The following is a 21876-nucleotide window of genomic DNA, read 5'->3' on the forward strand; positions in this document are numbered from 1 at the left end:
GGGGGCCCAGCAGCTCATTTGCATTTAAAGGGACACAGACAAAAACTGTGCGTTTTTTGCTCGTCCTTAAAAAGTATCAATTTTAACATGCTATACAAATTATCTGTAGAGTGTTTTAAACTTAAAATATACACACTCTGGGGACATCCAGAGATGAGATTTATTTTACATTGTGTAAAAAAGGGGCATTATTAGACCCCTTTAGCGTTACATGATTTTTTATATGACAATTATTTTTAAGGTTTAATTTCAGAATGGCAGCAAGACAACAAATGGAAAGTTATTCACTTGACTTTCACAGTTCACTTTATGTAATACAAACATTTAGCTTATAATAGAATAGAAATGAATGATTTTCATAATTTTGAATTCAGGTTATTTGGGTTTTCATTTGGTTTTGTTTAGGCTACTTTTGTATTATGTTTCCAACTTGAATGTGTGGCGCCAAAGAAACAAACGCCTGACTGAAGAGTTTCCCAGGTGAACAGACCTGTGGAATTAGGAGGAGGGGGATTATTCTGGCGCTGGCAACAAAAAGTGAGCTGGATCTTACCTGTATAGAGACCTGCCTCCGATTGTTGCCAGATTGGAGAAGACACTCAAATCAGTCATATTTTCTGGCCAGGACTGAATATTTAGAAAACCTAGAAAACACAAGATGACACACTCAGTGAGCCAAGTGATCTGCCAACATAGTAGACATTAGAGGTGCCACCTACAGTAATTATTAAGAGAAATGCATTACTTCATTGCAGCATGAAAAAACCCTCTTAGGAGCTTATCAAAGTAATTAATGAGTGTGGATGATCAGTGCTGAGCATACAATCAATGTTATTTGAGAAATATGACCCCTATATAATGCCTGACTTTATTTTATTCTCACATCCTGCATCCATCTCCATTTATTTAATACAGATTGAAAAGCTGATAGCTATAGATCAAGGAGACATTTTAATAATGGATTCAAAAATGAATAATTTATTGAAGGGAAAACAATTCTGTGCATATGCCAAGGAAAGACAAACAGGCCACCAAAAAAAGAGGAATTTCTTATTCAAGGACAAGAAGAACATAAATTCCTCCAATTACTTTAACAATGTAAAGCTTGGATAGTGCATACTTCCAGTAATAACTGATATTTGATTGCCTTCAAACTAATTCATTACTTTCAGAAGGACATGTCAGAGCAATAGCGGCCTTGTGTTAAGAGACTAATATAAATATTATTCCTGCTGAGAGTTTATGGTCATATCTCTAGGCTGCAACGTGTAGTTATCATTCCTGGACTGCTTTGCTGTGCTTCATTAAAATTTTGGATTAAAAAGTTTGGATTTCATACTCATTAGCATGTCTACTGGAAAAGACTACAGTAAATATTATTATGACATTTACTTCCAGTGATGGTTTTCTGGAAGAGAGAGAAATGCCATCAATAAATCATAAATCATCTAAATTTGACATTAATTGAGCTCTGTTCACATTGTTGATAGCCAGACTGTTTATTTTATTAATGCAAAACCTGCAAAAAAAATTGCCTAAAATTTCAGAATTTTCACTCAATAGTTTCAGAGCTGAAATGGGGTTAAACACTTTAGCTTTTTCATTTTCCGATGCCAGAGTTATTTCATCTAAGGTTGTGGAAGCAGATTAGAGGAAGTGCCTCAGTGAGGTGTCGTTAGCGTGGTGTCTGCTGACACTAATTGCCTTAATGACAAAACTGTGCGATGGGAAGTCTAAAAGAGAGTGTGTGCAGTGCCTTAGAGTGGGCCGCTTGCCTGTATGTGTTGTAATCTGTTTATTTTACGTGTGGAGGCGAGGCTTCATCATGCTAATAGTGCTAACGAGGTCCCAGCGAACACCTGTCAGCTCCAGACTAACATCAGGAGAGTAATGCTGCCCCACAAATGAATTGCATGCAAGAATCACAAAGGGAACTGCTGTAAATGAGTCTGAGTAACACAAAATATAGCTTCTGACACCAGATGTGCGCCAGCATGATCCCAACGCTATGACGTGTTTTCGTCATAACTCAGAAATGTTCATGAAATACAGTATACAGTAAGTAGGATTTTTAGTGCATAGTATTGTTTTACCGCGTTAAAATTGTCAGTAAGTATTTTTTTTAACAAATGTATGATTTTATTTAGCAAGGACATGTAATTGATTCAAAGTGACAGTTAATTAACAATATTTCTAATAAAAAAATTTAAACAACGTTAACACACACACACATATATATATATATATATATATATATATATATATATATATATATATATATATATATATATATAGCTAACCCCTCTCTGAGAAAGAGCAGAGGGTAAATCAGGTTAGCCTCTTCTGTCCATCTCTTGAGAGATGATTCACTCAGGGATAGAGCTACAGGCATTTCCCCAAACCTTCAAATACAGGGGACAAAGCATCCGACTGAGGACGTGAAATGATTGTTTAATTTAGGACAGGGTTGTTTGGGGTTGTCTGGGAGTCATACTGACCATGCAACCATACACAAATTAAATAACAGCCACGTTTCAGCTGCAACTTCTCACAACCAGACAACATTCTTCAAGCGTATTGGTGTTCATCAAGTCAAAATTTACACTGAATTCAGTCGAACGGAGTAAACACATTCGGTTGAAAAACACACTGTAAAGAAATACATATAGCAGGTGCCTCTGGATCTGTCAAAGTCTTCAAGCTGGGGGTCACAGAGCAGAAATAACACCTTGCCAGTGAAGACGTTGTTCTGTCAAAGACTGTGGCCACCTGCATATAGATGTGACAGCCTGACATGCATGCCTCAGTGACTTGGAGAGAGAGAGAGAGAGAGAGAGAGAGAGAGAGAGAGAGAGAGAGAGAGAGAGAGAGAGAGAGAGAGAGAGAGAGAGAGAGAGAGAGAGAGAGAGAGAGAGAGAGAGAGAGAGAGAGAGAGAGAGAGAGAGAGAGAGAGAGAGAGAGAGAGAGAGATAGAGAGATATTTCAACAGCTTTCATGTTTCTTATGAGCCAAGAGTCCTGCTCTCCTTTGGGAAGCTCTCTTCAGTTGGAGAAATCTCCCTCATCATGTATTCATCATATATAGGGCCTCCCCGCTGAGATACAGAGAAATTGACACTCGTACAAACACACACACACACACAGTTACACACATCCTACACACACATCTACAAATGCACAAACACACTAGATCTTCCTCTGTGCTGTTGTTTTTGATGTAACTCTTCAATAAAACAGGTGGATTATGTAAATCTGGGCATATGAATCAGCTATTTTTTCTTCTTTATGAAAGCTTAAGTTAAAGGCTCTGTTTCAAAATGTAGAAAGCTGCCTCGCTGTCTACTGTCTGTTACCTTCCAAAGCAGCACCCTAACTGAAATGGTTTGGAACACTCTCTCAGGTTGTGTTTTCACCTGGTATTAAGATTTTGGTCGATCGGATCACAAGTGGATAACACCAGGTACAGGTGTAAACTGGGTCTAAAACGTTTTGAGCTTGTTCACTTTTGGCCACTTCCAGAGGTATTTGAAAACGTATTCGACCGATTGCTTTTGTAGTGTACACGCTCGTGTTCGGATGTTTTACCGTGGTCTCCAGTTGCATTCATATGTAAACTGCATTAGCATATTTTGTCCATTAGATCCAAAGATCTGAAAAAGCTAATAGATTTACCCACCCATAGACCCTCCTCTCGAAGAAATCAGGTTGAAATTGGACCAAAGAGACAGGCATGTGTCTGCCTCGTCTACTTGTGATCTCAATGACCAAAACACATCTTAAAACCATGAGTAAACAGGGCCTTAAGGACAAATTTACTAAGCAGGGCAAATTAGCATGAGCGTGCAATTATATAAAAGTGCCGATGGGAGTGGACAGTTCTGTGAGTGATCTACAGATAAGGCTAAAATTAAAGAATATACAGCCAGATCATTTCCATAATGACCAACGCAATCTACCCGTTAGTGTCTGGTTTAAGACGTGCTTTTTTGGGCGGTAAATAATGGCGCAAATGCCAGTAAATTTACGAGCGCAAACCTTTGTAAAGTACCTTGCATGATTTATTTACATTTAAATACTCTCCTCCCATAGATTTTGCCCCTGAAAGGGAAACTCCTACAAATGCATATACAATAAGGTCTGCCGCAAAAATAACCCTGTCCATGCCTTTCCAGCACTAATTTTACACTGCGCGCCTTTAGTAAATCCTGAAAGTAGTTTATGACACCAAAAGAGGGTTAGTAAATCTGGCCACTGATGTGTTAAACAAATTACCCTAAAACACTATAAAGTCATGCAAAATGCACAGTAAACGTGAGAATTTCTGTTAGAACATATTTTAACAAGCATAAACATACATATTTAGTAAACTTTTTTTAAGTTGAAATTTTAAAGCAATTTTTATTGATATATTTCAGTACTGTATGAAATGTACTGATAATTGACATTTCACTTTGACATCTTATCTACTCTGTTAAGCATACATTCGATACTAGAGGTCGACCGATAGTGGATTTTACCGATACCGATAGCTAAGTTGGACCACACTTGCCGATAACCGATTAATCGACCGATAGTTTAAAAAAAAAGATAATAATAGTAATAATAATAACAAAAAAAATAACAAAAAAAAACCCCACACAAAACAGTGCTGAACTTTATTACAAGAAAAAAAAAAAACACTACTGAACCATGAAAATGTTCTAAATTGCATATGTATATATATGTATGTATGTATATATATATATATATATATATATATATATAGCTTATTTAGCTAGCTTACATGAATGATATGCAATATCCATTTTACACCGTGTAATAATAGTTGAGCAATACAACTGTATCTTAACCTGATAAGCGTCACGAGGACGAGGACGTGCTGAAACTCTCTTTGCTTAAATTAGCTCAAAATTACTATCAGATGTAAGTAATTACCTTGACAAACTATACATCATTAAAAAGATCTAAGACTAAAGTTTAATTTTGTTACCTCTGTTTTATTCTCAAAGTCTTATAATGACCGTAATGTGTTAATATGTGCCAGGAGTTATGAATATGATCTTGGGCGTCGCTACCTTTTGATTGTAATATGCGCGTCATTTGCTCCCATTCATAAAAAACTCTTCTCTGGTCGTCATGAAGACACTCGACAAAACAACTTCCCTCAGGGCTTTTACTTCAAATGTGTGCAGATGTGGAGAAATATTGATAGATTCTCACATGTTTGAGTCAAATTTCTATACAGAGAAGTATTATTTATTCAATCTTTATCCAAAATCCGCGGATGTGTGATTATGAGAGCAGTAGACTGTGATATGCTGTGTTTTCAATTCATTCTGGCAGCCGGAGGGCGCTGGAAAGCTGTACTACTGAAAATTCACTCCCCTATGCATAGATGAAGAACAGACACACCATGTGACATTCAGGAAGTATCTGACATGACCAAAGCTGCTTTCTAGCGATCGTCAGATGGCTATTTTATGCAGATAGACACGTTTTAAGACAATAAACACACAATCGCGGCAATATATGGTTGGTCTGTGTTCTTTATGCCATGTTGGGTGGTTTCATAATAGATGATATTTATAATGCAATGCTATTCCACATAGCTTTTAGCATTGTATATTTTCTGTCAGATTTTTTGACCCGAAGCTACATGAGATCACATATTGTTATATAAAACACTCGACTTATAAATTATAAAGTGATATGAAGCAAGTTTTGAATAAAACATGATTTTAATCGTATAAATTGTTGTTTTGCTGGTGTGCTAAGCTAACATGCTAGCTTGCCCTAGATGCACCTGCCACTGAGTAAATACTTTATTTTTATGAACATTTTCTAAATGTAAAACTACTGAAATGCTTATTTGGACGAAATGCATTCAATAGAGTCTCAGTGAGGGTAAAGTGAGAGGTTTGATTTAGAAATGAGGTTTGAATAGAACAGTTTGAATAGAGAATCGTTAGTAATTATAATGCAGACAAAAGAATAATAATTAGAGCCATAACCAGTCCGCAGAAGTGTGAATGTGTGTTGGGGAGACAAACTGAATGGGGCAGTTTGCACCTCTAAACAATAGAGGCAAAATAGAGAATGAAAGCTGAGAAGATATGGCAATAAACATCAGTTGATATTTCAGAGATATCTCAAAATAAAATCACATGAAACGATCTTGTAAAACGTTTAATAAAATTCAGAGTTTTAGACTGATCATCTTCAGATCTGAAATATAACATGGTCAGACTTGTGGCTTTAGCTGTAGTGCATTTCTAGATTTCTCCAAGGCCCACTTCAATTTTATTTTCATAAAGATATTTCATACAAATCAATTTCTAATAACTTTACAAAACTTTGAAGCTTATTATAGCTTTTTTTTATTATAAAAAATATTATCATTTTGACTTTACAGTAAACTGCCAGGTGTCTGCTTTCAAATGAGACCATAATTATGCTTTTAGTGCAAAGGATTCACAAACTGTATTTGTTTTAGTCTGAGTATACATTTCTTAGGATTTTTTCAAAATTTAGAAATCAGCTTAACAGGTTAATCATTCATGTTAGTTCATAGTGCTTAAAAAAGGTTGACAGATAAAGCTAACAATGAATAATACTTTTAGCATTTATTAACCTTAATGTTACAAATGGAATATTGGATATAATGTATTATAATGTATTATTGTATTATATTAAGTGTTATTTCATATAAATCCAAAAGTTAGCTTTTTTTATAACACTTGACGGTTTTCTTATCAATATAACAAAATATGTATTGAAATCGAATGCGTTTATATTTCTGTCGGATTCATGACCATACAGTCTTGTTTCTTACATCACTTTTTGTTACATCGCTTTAACTGCTTGAGGTAAATGTTACTGCTAACGTTAGCTTCCTGTCAGCCTCGACAACAAAGTAAAGTACATACATACTGCTGTTCTTTCGCTGTTAACGCATCTAGTCACCATTTGGCAACATGTACTAAAGTGTTCTATATTCATACCGTTTCCATTTCGGTGTTTTAAACGCACGTCAGATGTGTCAGCGCGTTCTGTGCAGCGCTCGATGAAGCGTGCAGCCTCCTCACGTGTTAATGTAAACAGTGGTAGTTTTTTATTTGGCCTCTAGAGGCCGCTCTCACACTATATAATGACAGCACCCTTCTCAGCCGCTCCCGCAATGGACGCAAACCGGAAAAACTATCGGTATTGATTTTTGATGATAACCGATTGTTCCACCAATCAGCTATCGGTGCCGATTAATCTGCAAATCCGATGAATCGGTCAACCTCGATTCTATACTGCCTTACAATATACAATAAAATAAGATACATGTTTACAATACATCATTCGCCCATCATAAACTACCGTTCGAAAGTTTTTTTTTAATATATAAGAAATTCATATTTTAAATGAATGTATTTAACAGGAATTACGTGAAAAAATGACCTCCCCCTGCTGAGTGCTGGTTACTCCGAAGGCTATATCTTTGTCATTTGTTTGGCTTGCTCTATGTTTGTAATGCACTACACATTATTATAAACACTATGTGTTATCATAATCATATCATCATTATTATTATTATGTAAAAGCCCAATCCAAATAAAACTAACTTGACTTACCAGTGATCTCTCGAACAGTGCGGAACACATTGAGTTTCTCTGGATCCAAGGGCTCTATGTTGTGGTATATGTCCCTGTAACACACACAAAGATTGATGTAAATACACATCATACTCATTACAAATTGAGAGCCATATCATTTCTTTAAGAAATCAAGAAAAACCTGACTGAGGCTGATTGTGTGACAAGCTCTTAAAGCTAACTGTGAGAAAGCCATTTGTAAACAAATAAGTTATTATAGAGTCCGGAAGGGCAGACTATCAATACAAATGCATTCAACCGGTGTCTGCTGACCAAATCCATCCCACACAGTATGCTGAATTTTCTAGATCTTTTCTAAGTCTCCATGCCTTATAACAGCCGGTTTTAATAGCACCATTGAGCTGGATATCTTCGGGGAGGATGTGTCCAGAACACCTGCTGACGCGGCATGTGTAAGAGTGTGCACGTGGGAATACGTGTAAGAAATATGTGCACTCCATATCACAGTTTGCGGTGGATATGATGTCATCTACATGCCTATCAGGATGTACGTATGTGTGCACATGGGTTTTCCCAGCATGCTGCAGCTGCTGGCCCTGCATTGCCCTTTAAGAGCAGAGTCAGCTATATGGGGTTAGAGGGCCGGCCAATCAGGCACTGTGGGATCAGAAAGAGGCCACTGGAGGGAGCAGGTCAACCAGAGGTCAAATGACTTCTTGACAAGCTGACAGTCAAATATTTCACAGCACTTATATAAAGAGGGGGAAGCACATTTCTCATATAAAAATCACATTAACCGTGGCTGTCTTGAGAGTCAGTAGAAGGTCTCGTAGGTCTTGCTTGACTGTCTAAACTCGCAAAGTGTGTTAACGGTACTTTTAATGTGTGCTATTAAACTGGTCACTGTTGTTTTGTTTTTTTACACAGCCATGATGTGAATGGTTTCTCTAGAGCTTTTCATTCACATGAATCCCCTCCTGCATCATTAAAGCTGATGTTATCTGATAAAAAAGAAGCAGCATAGGTCAAATGGCTGCCGACAATCCAATATCCGATATTCAGCTGTAAAGCAGAGTGTAATGGCTGTGAAGTGAGCCGACAGAGGCCGTGAAGGAGCCACTCTCACCCTTTAATGCCTGTGATGAGGAACACCAGATTTCCGTTGATCTTGGTGCAGTTGATGAATCTGTCAATGTTGCTGGAGTCCACAGTTTGAGCCGTCTGAAGGCTGGCAGTGCCAATCCCATCACATGCTATAACATAAATCAGACAATGGTGTAAAAATTATGGATGGAACTTTCAGGCGATGTTTGAAAACTTTGAGAGAAATAATAATTAATTCATGGTTAATGTCAGGTCAAATTAATGAGCAAGGTTTCCACCAAAATACCATTTTTTACACATTACTGTTACTACTGTAAAACAGGGTTGTGGAAGCTAGTATGAAATTGTAGTTTTTAGTTTACTAAGCTACAAGGAACTAATCAATCTATCAATTATTTGAAATCGTTAATTTAACCGCTGGCGGGGACACCTGTCACTCTTTTTTTGATCGCCTTTTTTCGTATCATATATTTTAGTAATTATCATAAATGAGTTATATTTGAAAGCTTATGAACTCAAAATTCCTCCTGTGAAAACCATTTTGAAATCAGAGGTTGCGTTACCATGGAAACGGTACTCTAAATTCTTCTAGCGGGCTCCTCCCCTAGTGGGCGGTGTCATGTTTCATATTACAAAATGTATTTTAATTACTTTATAATCAAAAACTTTTCTAATCTTGACAAAACATATATCATTGGAAATGTCTGAGTCTCAAGGTTCCATATTGGGTTACTATTTTATGATGGAAGTGATATTTGGACAGAAATTTACAGGAAAATTCATTAAAAAACAAACAATCAATGTAAATTGAATGACACCTGTGGCTATTTTTGGTATAGTCCCTAAACAAAATCTCGTGGGGACTACAATTCTGGTGATATCAACTTCAAATTTGGAACACAACTTGGTAAGACATATGGCTTTGATTTTTTAGTCATTTTAGAATAATTTTTTTTGTAAAATATATATTTTATATAAAATAAAATAAATATTTAGTACTGTATCTTTCTATAAACATCTGTAACATCTGTATTTTTTCATATTTTGAAATGCTTTCACTTTAGCAATAATCTGCTGAGTGTCTTCTTTAAATCAAGACCAAACTTAAGTCTATATTCTATAATATTTGAAACACAACCCTTAAGGTTTGGATAGTGCATTTTCATGACTATTCTCAAAAAGGGGGGGACAGTTATAAGGGGTTAAAAACAAACTACTCAAATAATTGTGAAATATTTGATTGTGAAATAACAAAATATTATATATATATATATATATATATATATATATATATATATATATATATATAGCAGATATATACCTGTGTTAGCAGTAGTTTTGTGGTCCAGGGAGACACATAATACTAAAATAATACTGCTATAAATTAAGTGTTACAAGAAGTTTTTGATCACAGATTGTGACATTTCACTGATCGCGTTTAAATGCACGTTCTTAACCTGATTATGCTTAATAAGCTGTCAACCTATTTTCCTTTATCATAGTAAGGTCATAAACGGCTTAAGAATAAACTGATCGCCAGAGCTAGATTTTTCCCACTGATTTAACCCAGCATGTAAAAGCATTAAACTGCTTTCTGTCGGTTAATTGAAAGTGCGCATGTGAAAGGAACGCATCCCAACTAGATAAGCGCATTCAGACATAACGAGTGTTTTGCAGTAAGCGAGGAGGAAATATAGCAAACACTCTTTCTTGATCATAGTCTTTTCTCAAAACCTTATGCAGCAGCAGCAGCAGAAGTGGTATAGTCAAAATGCTTCATCTGCAACTGCATGAGAGGATATGCAAATATCCTGCTGACATTTAACTCTCTTTTTGGTTTTTAAGGCTTTATTTATCATCACACCCGGCATAACAAATTAAATACTTATTAATACTTATAGTTTTGATGCCAATATGGGGAAATAACCTGATTTATTAATAAAGTCTTGTAAACACATCGTTGGGTTACTGGTTTGCATGTAAACACAGACAAAAGGTGTCCACGTAAACGTGCTGACTGACAACTGAAATTTTGTTTATGTGGCAACCATCATAATAAATGTGACATTTTGGTGAGCTTTGAAGAAGTGTGGGATCACCTTTAGGGCAGATATCAGTGCAGGGGATGCACATCTTGATCCTGTTCTCCTCCACTTCCATCTTGTTGCTGGGACAGGCTCTGACACAGGAGCTGTGGTCCACCACAAAGTTATCTGTCACGCCACACACACAGGCAGAACAAACGGTTAGATGCCAGTGTGCCCCTGAACAAACTCTAAGCAATCTTTGTGAAAAAGGCCATTGACATTTTGTAATGGTAGAGGAGAAACATCCATTCTCAGACAAAAACCATTAACACCTCTGTGCAAACGCACTGGGGACACTGACTGTGGTGTGTGTGCGTGAATAGAGCCCATTTCCGGGGGCGACTGTGCAGCGTGGCATTCATCACCAAAGAGGAGAGAGGGCTCGCAGAGGACCAGATAAAAGAAGATGGAGCTCTCAAGTGCAGACGTCTCTCTTCACCGCTTACATGTAATGCGAATCTCAGTGTCTTACTGTGGCATTGGATTTAACATGACACCAGAAGAAAGAATAACCCTGGGTAAAAAAACACAATCCTCACTTGACAACCTAGTGAAACAAGCAAACTGAGGATTTCAGAGCTGTCCCATTGAATGAAGTGGCCTTGTACGACTGGAGAGGGCGGTTAGGGTTATGGAACGGGTCTCTGAGTACTGCACGATAACATTCATCGTGGACTGAGCACTGGAGAGGGCGTCTGTCAGTCTGCAAACCCTTCATTCTGCAGCAGCGAGGGGGAATAATGGCACTTGTACTCACCTATAACCACTGTTATCACTACTCTCTTTCATTATTTTGATGTTACTTTCTCTTTCCCCATTCTTCAAAGAAGAATTCAAAAAAGTCAGGCCAGATCATAAGAGACTTTCATTGTTTCAATGAGAAACACAAGAATACTATCTTCGTACCGTAATTATCCATTACAATCACAATCAGCTGTTTTATATTGTATAATACTGTGTGCTGCATTGTTTGCATGCATTTTAGTACTATTTTAATGTGGGATGGACAAGCAGTGGTTGAAATTATGTTTATCTTCTGTTTGGGGAACCAAATCGGGGTCTCGGGTGCATTACTGCATCGTGGTTATAAAAAGAAGATGGGTTTTATTATAATATCTATCTACTAGAATTTGATTAGGTTAGAGTAGCATATTAAATGACTGGCAAAGGGAAAATACATTTAGCTACTTTTTTATACATTATTTGTCGCTGAGAAACAAAAATAAAAAGAAAGCAATTCTCAACAGAACATGAGGGTTAGCTTAATGTCGCTTTTAATGCATATTTGAATATTTTAACGATAATTATTTTGAGATCCAACAATAGTTGGCGGACCTCCTGCAGAACTGCCACAGATCCCCAGTTGAAGGGTCTTGGAAGGTTTCTTTTTTTCTTCTTTTCCTCCTTCAGAGGTCAAGAAGCTGAGTGAGATTCAGCAGACAGGCTCACTCCTGGGGCTCTACGTGTGGGCCACACCACATCAGGGGCTCAGAGGAGCGTGAGGACTCAGGTGCTGCCGATCCGCCTCATTTGCATTCAATCTGAAACATGCTTACACGCCCGCTTGTGAGCGGGCCTAGACATGGCAGCTGATATCCATTTATGCTAGTCAAAGTTCCAGCTCGAACTGTGTGTGTGTAAGCAAACACAGGTTTATATTCATTCTCTCTGTCTTACGTGGGCACTTTTTGACGCAGAAAGCTCCATATGTGTATTTGGCCCGCGGGTTGTGCTCCAGCTGGAACGTGGTGGGGTTGTAGACGAAGGGCTGTGGGCATTGCGTCACACATGCACCGCTGTCGTTGAAGTTAGTGCAGGCCTTGACAAAAAGAAACAAGGTTATTGACAGCAATACACATTCATTAAATAAATTACATTTTTATGCAATAGAAGAATGTGCAGGAACACAAAATTGCTCCACTAATCAGCTTCAACCCACAAAAAAGTATGTCAATGTCAACCAAGACCAATACTACATAAACTCAATATAACGCAGCAATGCTACTAATAAATACCGATTCAAACAGGCTAAAGGAAAAGGAACTCTCTAGGCTTTGTAAGTCGGACTTTAGAAACATGTGAGAATATGTTTTCTGTCTTAGAGTTGCTGAGATAAAAAAAAAAAAATTGAAGGCATTGATCCAAATCCCAATGCATGCGGCGAAAGTGCTTTTTCAATTAAAAGGGAACAATTGAGAAGTACAATGTCAATGATTACAGCTGAGGATAACTAATTAAAAACCAGAGAGGTGCGATAAATCGCTTTCTCTAAGGGCCGGAGGAGCGAGGAGCAGTCAGAGACGGTTGGGATCTGCCCAGGCAGCATGTTACAAAAGAGCTACAGAGGTGTGGCCCCCACTCTCATTCACAGCAAAGCATTGTGGGAGGAAATGAGATTTTAATGGTATCTCCAGTGCAAAGAACGTCTCCTATAGGGAGATTTCAGGTCAAAAGCGAGTCATCTGTAGGCAACATGGATCTCTTTTGCAGAAGTGAATATCACAGCTGAACAAAAACTCACAGATAAGGTGAGGGAGCCAGAATGGGTCTGCCGCTGTTACCGTAACACTTATACAATTGCAGGTTTGTGGAATGCTGATAAGGCCATAAAATACTGACAGTTTGATTCCACATTCAAATCTGAGATTCAAAATCTAATTAAAACTTATAAAAACACAACGTTTTAAGAATCATTCTAATTCTATGAGAATACGGAAGTCCACACCACAATTATAATAATTACGACAGAGGAATGACATCATTGGAATCACTTTCAGAATGATTTTCACCCCAGCTGATAAACAATAAAAACAATGACAGCCAATCAGAATCCATCCTGCTTTAAAGATCTTGACAATTTATTCTGGCAGACGACATAATTGCAGTGTAATAAACAGAATGTCATATAATTATAGTTATAGCTATGTTTATAGTTATCTTACTTATCATTCTTGATGTGAATGAACCTTAACTACTTTGTTCAAAATGTAAAACTTTCTTGCTTTCTTTGAAGCTTCAGAAGCTCTTTGGACAATTTTCAAATCTTACTGGAAAACATGACCAACTTGTGGAGTATAATTTGTGTTGATAAAAACCCTATTAAATTAGAAAAATGCTGAATTACTAGTGGACTTTGAAACCCCACTTTATATTTGACTATGACAGGCACACAAGGACATAGTTTGTGGACAGAGAGAGTTCGTCCTGCTGTCATCACATAGAACAAACTGTAGTCATGTGATCTGTCACTAGTTGGCACAGAGCTAAAGCATCAACTAGTGGCAAAGCTGATCTACTATATTCTATAATCACTAATATGCTTGTGTGTGTGTGTGTGTGTGTGTGTGTGTGTGTGTGTGTGTGTGTGTGTGTGTGTGTGTGTGTGTGTGTGTGTGTGTGTGTGTGTGTGTGTGTGTGTGTGCTACAAAAATGCTGAAGACATACAAAGCAGTCTGTGTCCTTTGGTCCCGAACAGCCTCCAGCACACTCGCGATGGCAGCAGTCACTGACGTACGGCCCAAAACAGCGGCCATCACACTGCTCGGCACACACCGTCTTCGTCACTGAGAAAGAAACAGAGAGATAAGTTTAGAAACTGCATTATCTGATGAAAATTATCATTAGTGTTAAGTATAATCCCTTATCGTACTACACAGCTGTCTAGATGCCAGTAAGAGTGGTATTGTGTGTAAACAGAGCTCTAGCCAGAGAGAACAAGTGGTGATGTGTGGTCTTCAGAGCGATGGGGAACGTGGAGCAGTGCTGCTCTCCTACTCCTAGCGATACTCACAGTAATGAATGAAAACATTCACAGTAATTCCTACCATATGGCATGCTGAATACATCTCCGGTGTAGCTGCTGAATGAGCTTGGGGAGCTTTCTGAAATATACTTTAGGCCAGAAACATACTTTTCATGCTGTAAGGATGCAAACACAGATGTGACTGCTTAGCTAATGCAACTCTTCTTACATTGTTAGGATAGAAACAAACCTTAATTAAGGGTGTGATAGAGTTACTATCAAAATTGACAAAATATCATGGACACCATGTGTAACCACAGAGAATCAAATAAATGCGGTTCTTTTAAAACTTTAAATTAAACCAAAAACCATACTGATCATTTAAAGAAATCATACAAAAAACCATACTGGTCGTTCAAAAAATCATACAAAAAAAAAACCATACAAAAAACCATACTGATCATTAAAAAAATCATACAAAAAAACCATACTGATCATTCAAAAAATCATACAAAAAACCATACTGATCATTCAAAAAATCATACCAAAAAAAAAATCATACAAAAAACCATACTGATCATTCAAAAAAATCATACAAAAAAACATACTTAAGGGAATACTGATTCCCTATGTTTTTTTGATTAATTTAAAGTTTTAAAAGAACAGCATTTATATGAAATAGAAATCTTTTGTAACATGCATGTTACTTTCGATCAATGTAATGCATCCTTTTAATGCTGAATAAAAGTTAAAATTTCTAAAAAAAATAATTATAATTTTTTAATGGAAGATTAGATAGCTGAAAATGTTTTGACTTTAACTTCTCCAGTGAGATTCTAAAACAGTTTCTCTGCCATCACAAATGTTGACCAGAAAGAGAAAACAAGCTACAGTAGAATACATTTTATGCAAATGGCCAGTGGGTTACGTTATGCATTGTGGTTCTGAAACGCAACAATGTACAAAATCACAAAGACTCAAATCCTAAAAAGACTGTCTTTTTAATTTATCTACCAGCCCCCACATGAATGTGAGTGTAAGTGCGACTAGCACGGTGCTTGTAAAACGGTGTAATTGGATTTCCACAGCAGCATTTGTATGTGCATGCTTGTTCAGGCTGACTGCACGCTACACAGCCGCTTACAAATGCATGTTAATTCTTTATCAAGAGTTCACAAGTCTCTCTAAGCGTGACGGGGTTCAGATGTACATGAATCTTGGTATGTCGACACAAAATTTCAAGCCGTGACCTGCTGGGTAACATGCTATAATTAATCCAAAAAGACCTAAAATATATATTTTGCTATAATTTTATAGTTACTATAATAACTATACAAGTATAGTTACTATAGCTTTATAATTTTCGTAACTACTATATACATGAAGTTATTATGATCTCATGCTAAGTGAGTATTTATCATTTCAAAGTCACACTTCTTACTGAAAACATTCCTTCATTAAACAAATAGAGAGCTTATTAAAACTAAACTAACCACATCAATGATACCTACAGTGATCAGAAACATGGCCCACCCAGTCATTGTCAGATAGATATGATTACCAGGAGAATTAACAATATGCATTGAGAGTAAAGCGTTTAAAAGTTCACCAAACCTTCAGCTGTTTCTGGTTGTGTGTAGCACCTGCAGCTCTACATATCCTTCTGAATGATGATCCCAAAGTCGGATGTTTATTTTTATATTACATAGCTTCTGGTCTAACCTTAAGTAATTAAGCCACACAAATTAATGTGAATGTTTTTTCCTCCTTTTTAGGAGGAAAAAAAATGTCTTAATACATTGGCACCAGGGGAAATAATAATAGAAAAATGTTTTATATGAACCCTTCAAGAGAACTGTAAAAAAAAATCTAATTGAAACTATGATTATCTCAGCACTTACACACTTTTCCATGTACATTTATTTAACATTTAAACTAAAATGTTAATAGAAAAAGTAATCTACCTATTTACATTCATAATGCATACATTCAATACTACTTAATGTAGCTAAGGATTTTATTTCTATGAAAAGATATATACAATTATATGAACAGATTCAATTGATGTGAATTGGCCTTCCTCTGAAATATCACTTTTCTGCTGCCATTATGGCAGTGGAAGCCATTACCGCATACCGACACCAAATGGCCTAAACAAAAGACACTTTACTGAACTAAAGGCCCACTCTGAAGAGCGATGATAGGTTGATTCATTTTCCATAAAACACGCTTTTTAAAATACATCCAGCTCTGGCAATTAAACACTATCAATCTGATAAAGTATACAGAAGACTATAAAGCACAGAATATTTAGCCTCTGAGAGTTTCATTAGTGACTCAACTGCCGTGTTTTACAGCACAGACACATTTTAGGTCAAGAACCACCGCTCTTGTTTAGATGTAATCCCCATTTAGCCATGCACAAATTGATTCCAAATCTAATTATGCTTTAAAAAAATCATTATTTGAATACACTAGATTGTAATATTTACAGTCTCCACTGGGTTGAGGAGAAATACAGATTTAAGTTTGCAGAAATGACAGGGAATATACAGCAAAAATCCAACAAGAATGTTTAATGCCCTCAACTTAGTAAATAGCTTCATTAGCGTGAGATAGAACTCAAATCCATTTCACAGTCGTGCAGTTCTCCCATTACTTTGTCCTTATCGTTTCGACAATTAAGACTACTCAAGCTAGGCGGCTGGTGGCGAGGCGAGCTGCGGATTTAACCACTGTGATGAGAGAAGGAAGGTGAGGACGGCGAGACGAGAGAGGAGAGAACAGACGGGACTTATCTGGTGCAGTGCGGTGACATGTAGTGTCTTTGTGGAGGTAGTGCAAAGCTTTGCTCATGACTATCTAAATGAGATCAGAATATACTAGAGAAAAGAGAGGGAGAAAGAACAGGCTATGCTCAAAATCTTAGTGAGCTGCTTATGTCTGCAACATTTTTAGTTCACCAAAAATTTAAAATTCTGTTCTTATTTACTTGCATTAATCCAAATCCATATGCTGTTATGTGTTCTATGGAACACACATTTTTGGAGAACCGTTACACAGATATAAAATATGAAAGCAGTTCAGATAATATGAGGATGAGCCCCTGTAAAGATACAGTAAGGTCCCAAAAAAGGTAAGAAGCATGATTATAGTCACAAAATCCAAAAAACTACACTTACCTAAAAGATTATTAGAAACATCTGTTCAATTTCTTATTAATGCACTTATCTAATCAACCAATCACATGGCAGTTGCTTCAATGCATTTAGGCGTGTGGTCCTGGTCAAGACAATCTCCTGAACTCCAAACTGAATGTCAGAATGGGAAAGAAAGGTGATTTAAGCAATTTTGAGAGTGGCATGGTTGTTGGTGCCAGACCGGCCGGTCTGAGTATTTCACAATCTGCTCAGTTACTGGGATTTTCACGCACAACCATTTCTAGGGTTTACAAAGAATGGTGTGAAAAGGGAAAAACATCAAGTATGCGGCAGTCCAGTGAGCGAAAATACCTTGTTGATGCTAGAGGTCAGAGGAGAATGGGTCGACTGATTCAAGCTGATAGAAGAGCAACTTTGACTGAAATAACTACTCATTACAACCGAGGTATGCAGCAAAGCATTTGTGAAGCCACAACACGCACAACCTTGAGGCGGATGGGCTACAACAGCAGAAGACCCCACCAGGTACCACTCATCTCCGCTACAAATAGGAAAAAGAGGCTACAATTTGCACGAGCTCACCAAAATTGGACAGTTGAAGACTGGAAAAATGTTGCCTGGTCTGATGAGTCTGACGTAAACGGAATGAGAACATGGATCCATCATGCCTTGTTACCACCGTGCAGGCTTGTGCTGGTGGTGGTGTAATGGTGTGGGGATGTTTTCTTGGCACACTTTAGGCCCCTTAGTGCCAATTGGGCATCGTTTAAATGCCACAGCCTACCTGAGCATTGTTTCTGACCATGTCCATCCCTTTATGACCACCATGTACCCATCCTCTGATGGCTACTTCCAGCAGGATAATGTACCACCATATAACAAAGCTTGAATCATTTCAAATTGGTTTCTTGAGCATGACAATGAGTTCACTGTACTAAAATGGCCCCCATAGTCACCAATCTAAACCCAATAGAGCATCTTTGGGATGTGGTGGAACGGGAGCTTCGTGCCCTGGATGTGCATCCCACAAATCTCCATCAACTGCAAGATGCTATCCTATCAATATGGGCCAACATTTCTAAAGAATGCTTTCAGCAGTTGAATCAATGCCACGCAGAATTAAGGCAGTTCTGAAGCCGAAAGGGGGTTACACACAGTATTAGTATGGTGTTCCTAATAATTCTTTAGGTGAGTGTATATCACATGTACAATATTTCCTGGAGAAGGCAATTCCATATTGATATAATAATTCTGATGAGCTCAATGAAAGAATCAACCAAATATATTGTTTATAAAAAGTACAATATATCATTCAAATGTTTTTTGTAAGAAGTCGTTTACAGTATGTTCACAAAGGCTGCATTTATTTGATCAAAAATACAGTATTATTGCAATTTAAAATAAATTAAAATAGAAAACATTTATCCTGTGATGGCAAAGCTGAATTTTCAGCAATCATTTTTAGTGTCACATGATCCAATGGAAATTATTCTAATATTCTGGTTTGGTGCTCAAGAAACATTTATTATCATCATCAATATTGAAAATAGATGTGCGGCTTAAATTTTTTGTTAAAAAAGCATTTACTTATAAATGATAGAATAATGTTGTAACTGTGAAAAATCACTCTTGATTAATTTACTGTATCCTTGTTAAATAAATGCATGATTTCTGTCCCCGAAAAATAAACCTTTTGAATGATAGTGTACAATTCTTTCAATATATACAATTTAATTGGTGAGTATTGATACAATTATTCAATGTAATTAAAGATTGAGTGCTCCATCCAGTATTTGGGTGTACTGTGTATATTCACATTAACTGAGATTCCAGTCTTTTGTGGACTTTGCTACTTATACAAGATTCTGTTCCAAATTGGTTACTAAATATGAGGTTCCATTTTTGTTGGTATGCTTGCTTGATTTAGAACACAGCCACAGAGAGACAGAAGAGCCTGTTCAAATAAATGGCTTCTCCATATAAATAACAGATTTTCTCTCAGAGGTCTTGAAGATGGAATGAAAACAAAACTGAACAAGAAGAATGAGAGTGTGTTGGTACCCAGATGGAGGGACAGAGTGAAATGACAGGTACATCTGCAGAAGAGAGAGGAAAGAGGAAGCAGGCAGGACATTATGATTAATTAGAGTGTATTTGAGAAGCAAAAAGGCTCATATTCCCCTACTTGACCCGCCAAACCATTTTACTTTATGGAGAAGCCTATAAAAATGATTGTCCATTACATGAATAAATGGTGATATCACCAGGGTAGTACAAATTTCAGGTACATGATAGTTTTCCTGCCATTCTGTAAAGTGAAATTGCTCTGCTCTGCTCATCTGTGTGATGATACTGTCGTGAATACAGATACATGGTCTCATAGATGTGCTGAAATACCATTAGCAGTTCCAGACAGACCGGGCAGACTTTCTGCTCTTTTTTTAGGGGAGAATCTGCTGGATATTGTAGTAAGAATTTAAATATGCATAGTACTCAGACAAAACAAGCTACAAAACATGAAAAGTAAAAGTGTATGGTAAAATTAAAGACCTACACACCCATGTTTAGGTAAATGTTTTTCTTGTCAATCACTAGTATGGATCAAATGGATGTTTCACACTGATTTCTAGCTCCATATGAATTTGCCAGGAGCAGGGGATGTACATAACTTTGTAAATGTAGGCGTTCAAATTCAGTGGAAATCTGTAGAATTTTCTGCAGAAATGATCTGCGCAGATTCCTTGTGGGCCTGCCTATTAACTTTCCATCTCCTCCAGCTCATGCTAATGACATAAGAGTACTGTAATGCAAACTGCCATGAGAGGCTTTTCTCTAATATGAAATTTTCACACAAAAAAAATGCGGAAAAAATCCAATACAAGTTAAGTGTTTTGTCCTTAAAAAGAGACCCTTACTGCTGCATAGCAAGCTTTTTGAGGAAGGGGTAATGACATGTTTTTGAGCAGTCTGACTTGGCATTTGACTGCATTATAAGACTGCACGTCGAGGGAAATCAGAGTTACTGCTTGTTGTGATCAAGCTTGTTGAGAAGAAGCCTGCAAGAGAGAGGCAGAGTATCGGTCTACGTGTGAGAGTTTTGAGGGATCTAAAGTAATTAATCATGGCAGTTTTAAGTGCAACTGGTGTCCGCAGCTACATGCGAGAGGAGAGGGAGAGTCGGGCGCCGTCTATCTCTTCAATTATCCTCCACAGGGAGGGCAGCGGTGTGCCATGGCCTGCTGGAGGTGTCGTATCGGGCATGTGGAGAAAACTGGAGAACTCTCACAGAGTGGAACGACTCTTCACCTCTCTCTGGCGGCTGTCACTGCAGAGTCTAGATATTATATTCATGAGTAAAAGTTACTTCTGAGAGATTTTCTTAGGATGGTTACTGAAAAGCAGCAAATTCGAATCCTGTGAGGAATGATTGTCAAATACTAGTGAAAGCGACACTCTGTCATGTGACCAAAGGTTGAGAAACAATTCAATATATTGCCAAAAGTTTTAGGATGTCTGCCTTTACATGCACATGAACTTTAATGACATAGTTAAACTACAGGGTTTAATATGGAGTTGGCCCATCATTTGCAGCTATAACAGCTTCAAAGCTTCTGGGAAGGTTTTCCACAACATTTAGGAGTGTGTTTGTGAAAAGTTGTATCATTCTACTAGAAGTGCATTTGTGAGGTCAGGGACTGATGTTGTACAAGAAGGCCAGGCTTGCAGTCTCCGCTCAAATTAGTTCCAAAGATGTTCTATCGGGTTGAGGTCAGGAATCAAGATCCTTCACACCAAACTGGCTCATCCATGTCTTTACGACTCTTGCTTTGTTTACTGGTGCACAGTCATGTTGGAACAGGAAGGGGCCATCTCCAAACTGTTTCCAGTTGGAGAGCATGGAATTATCTAGTTGAAATTGGTGACTCCTGCGCAGTGTGTGCCTCAGCATACACTGTTACAACAGTTGCTGTTGTTCCCAAATGCTTCCACTTTGCTATAATACCACTAACAGTTGACTGTGGAATATTTAGTAGTGAGGAAATTTCAAGAATCGACTTGTACAGATAGCAACCTATCACGGTACCCCACTTGAATTCACAGAGCAACCCTTTCTTTCACAAAATGTTTGTAGAAGCAGTCTGCATGCCTAGGTGCCTGATTTTATTGATATTGAAACACCTG

General features: G+C 37.4%; 1 protein-coding gene across 3 annotated transcripts in view; it reads right to left on the minus strand.

The window, feature by feature from the left end:
- Nucleotides 1-21876, minus strand: part of erbb4b (erb-b2 receptor tyrosine kinase 4b) — a 382561-nt gene that overhangs the window by 76053 nt on the left and 284632 nt on the right. For all 3 annotated transcript variants that reach the window (XM_067444314.1, XM_067444316.1, XM_067444315.1), the window contains exons 6-11: nucleotides 14236-14354; nucleotides 12469-12610; nucleotides 10804-10917; nucleotides 8727-8853; nucleotides 7619-7692; nucleotides 554-644 (exon numbers count right to left, since the gene is read on the minus strand). In XM_067444314.1, coding sequence (XP_067300415.1) covers nucleotides 554-644; nucleotides 7619-7692; nucleotides 8727-8853; nucleotides 10804-10917; nucleotides 12469-12610; nucleotides 14236-14354 — 667 coding nt within the window. The remainder of the gene's footprint in view (nucleotides 1-553; nucleotides 645-7618; nucleotides 7693-8726; nucleotides 8854-10803; nucleotides 10918-12468; nucleotides 12611-14235; nucleotides 14355-21876) is intronic.

The sequence above is a fragment of the Pseudorasbora parva genome, chromosome 5 (genome assembly GCF_024679245.1).
Source record: "Pseudorasbora parva isolate DD20220531a chromosome 5, ASM2467924v1, whole genome shotgun sequence".
Classification (NCBI taxonomy): domain Eukaryota; kingdom Metazoa; phylum Chordata; class Actinopteri; order Cypriniformes; family Gobionidae; genus Pseudorasbora; species Pseudorasbora parva.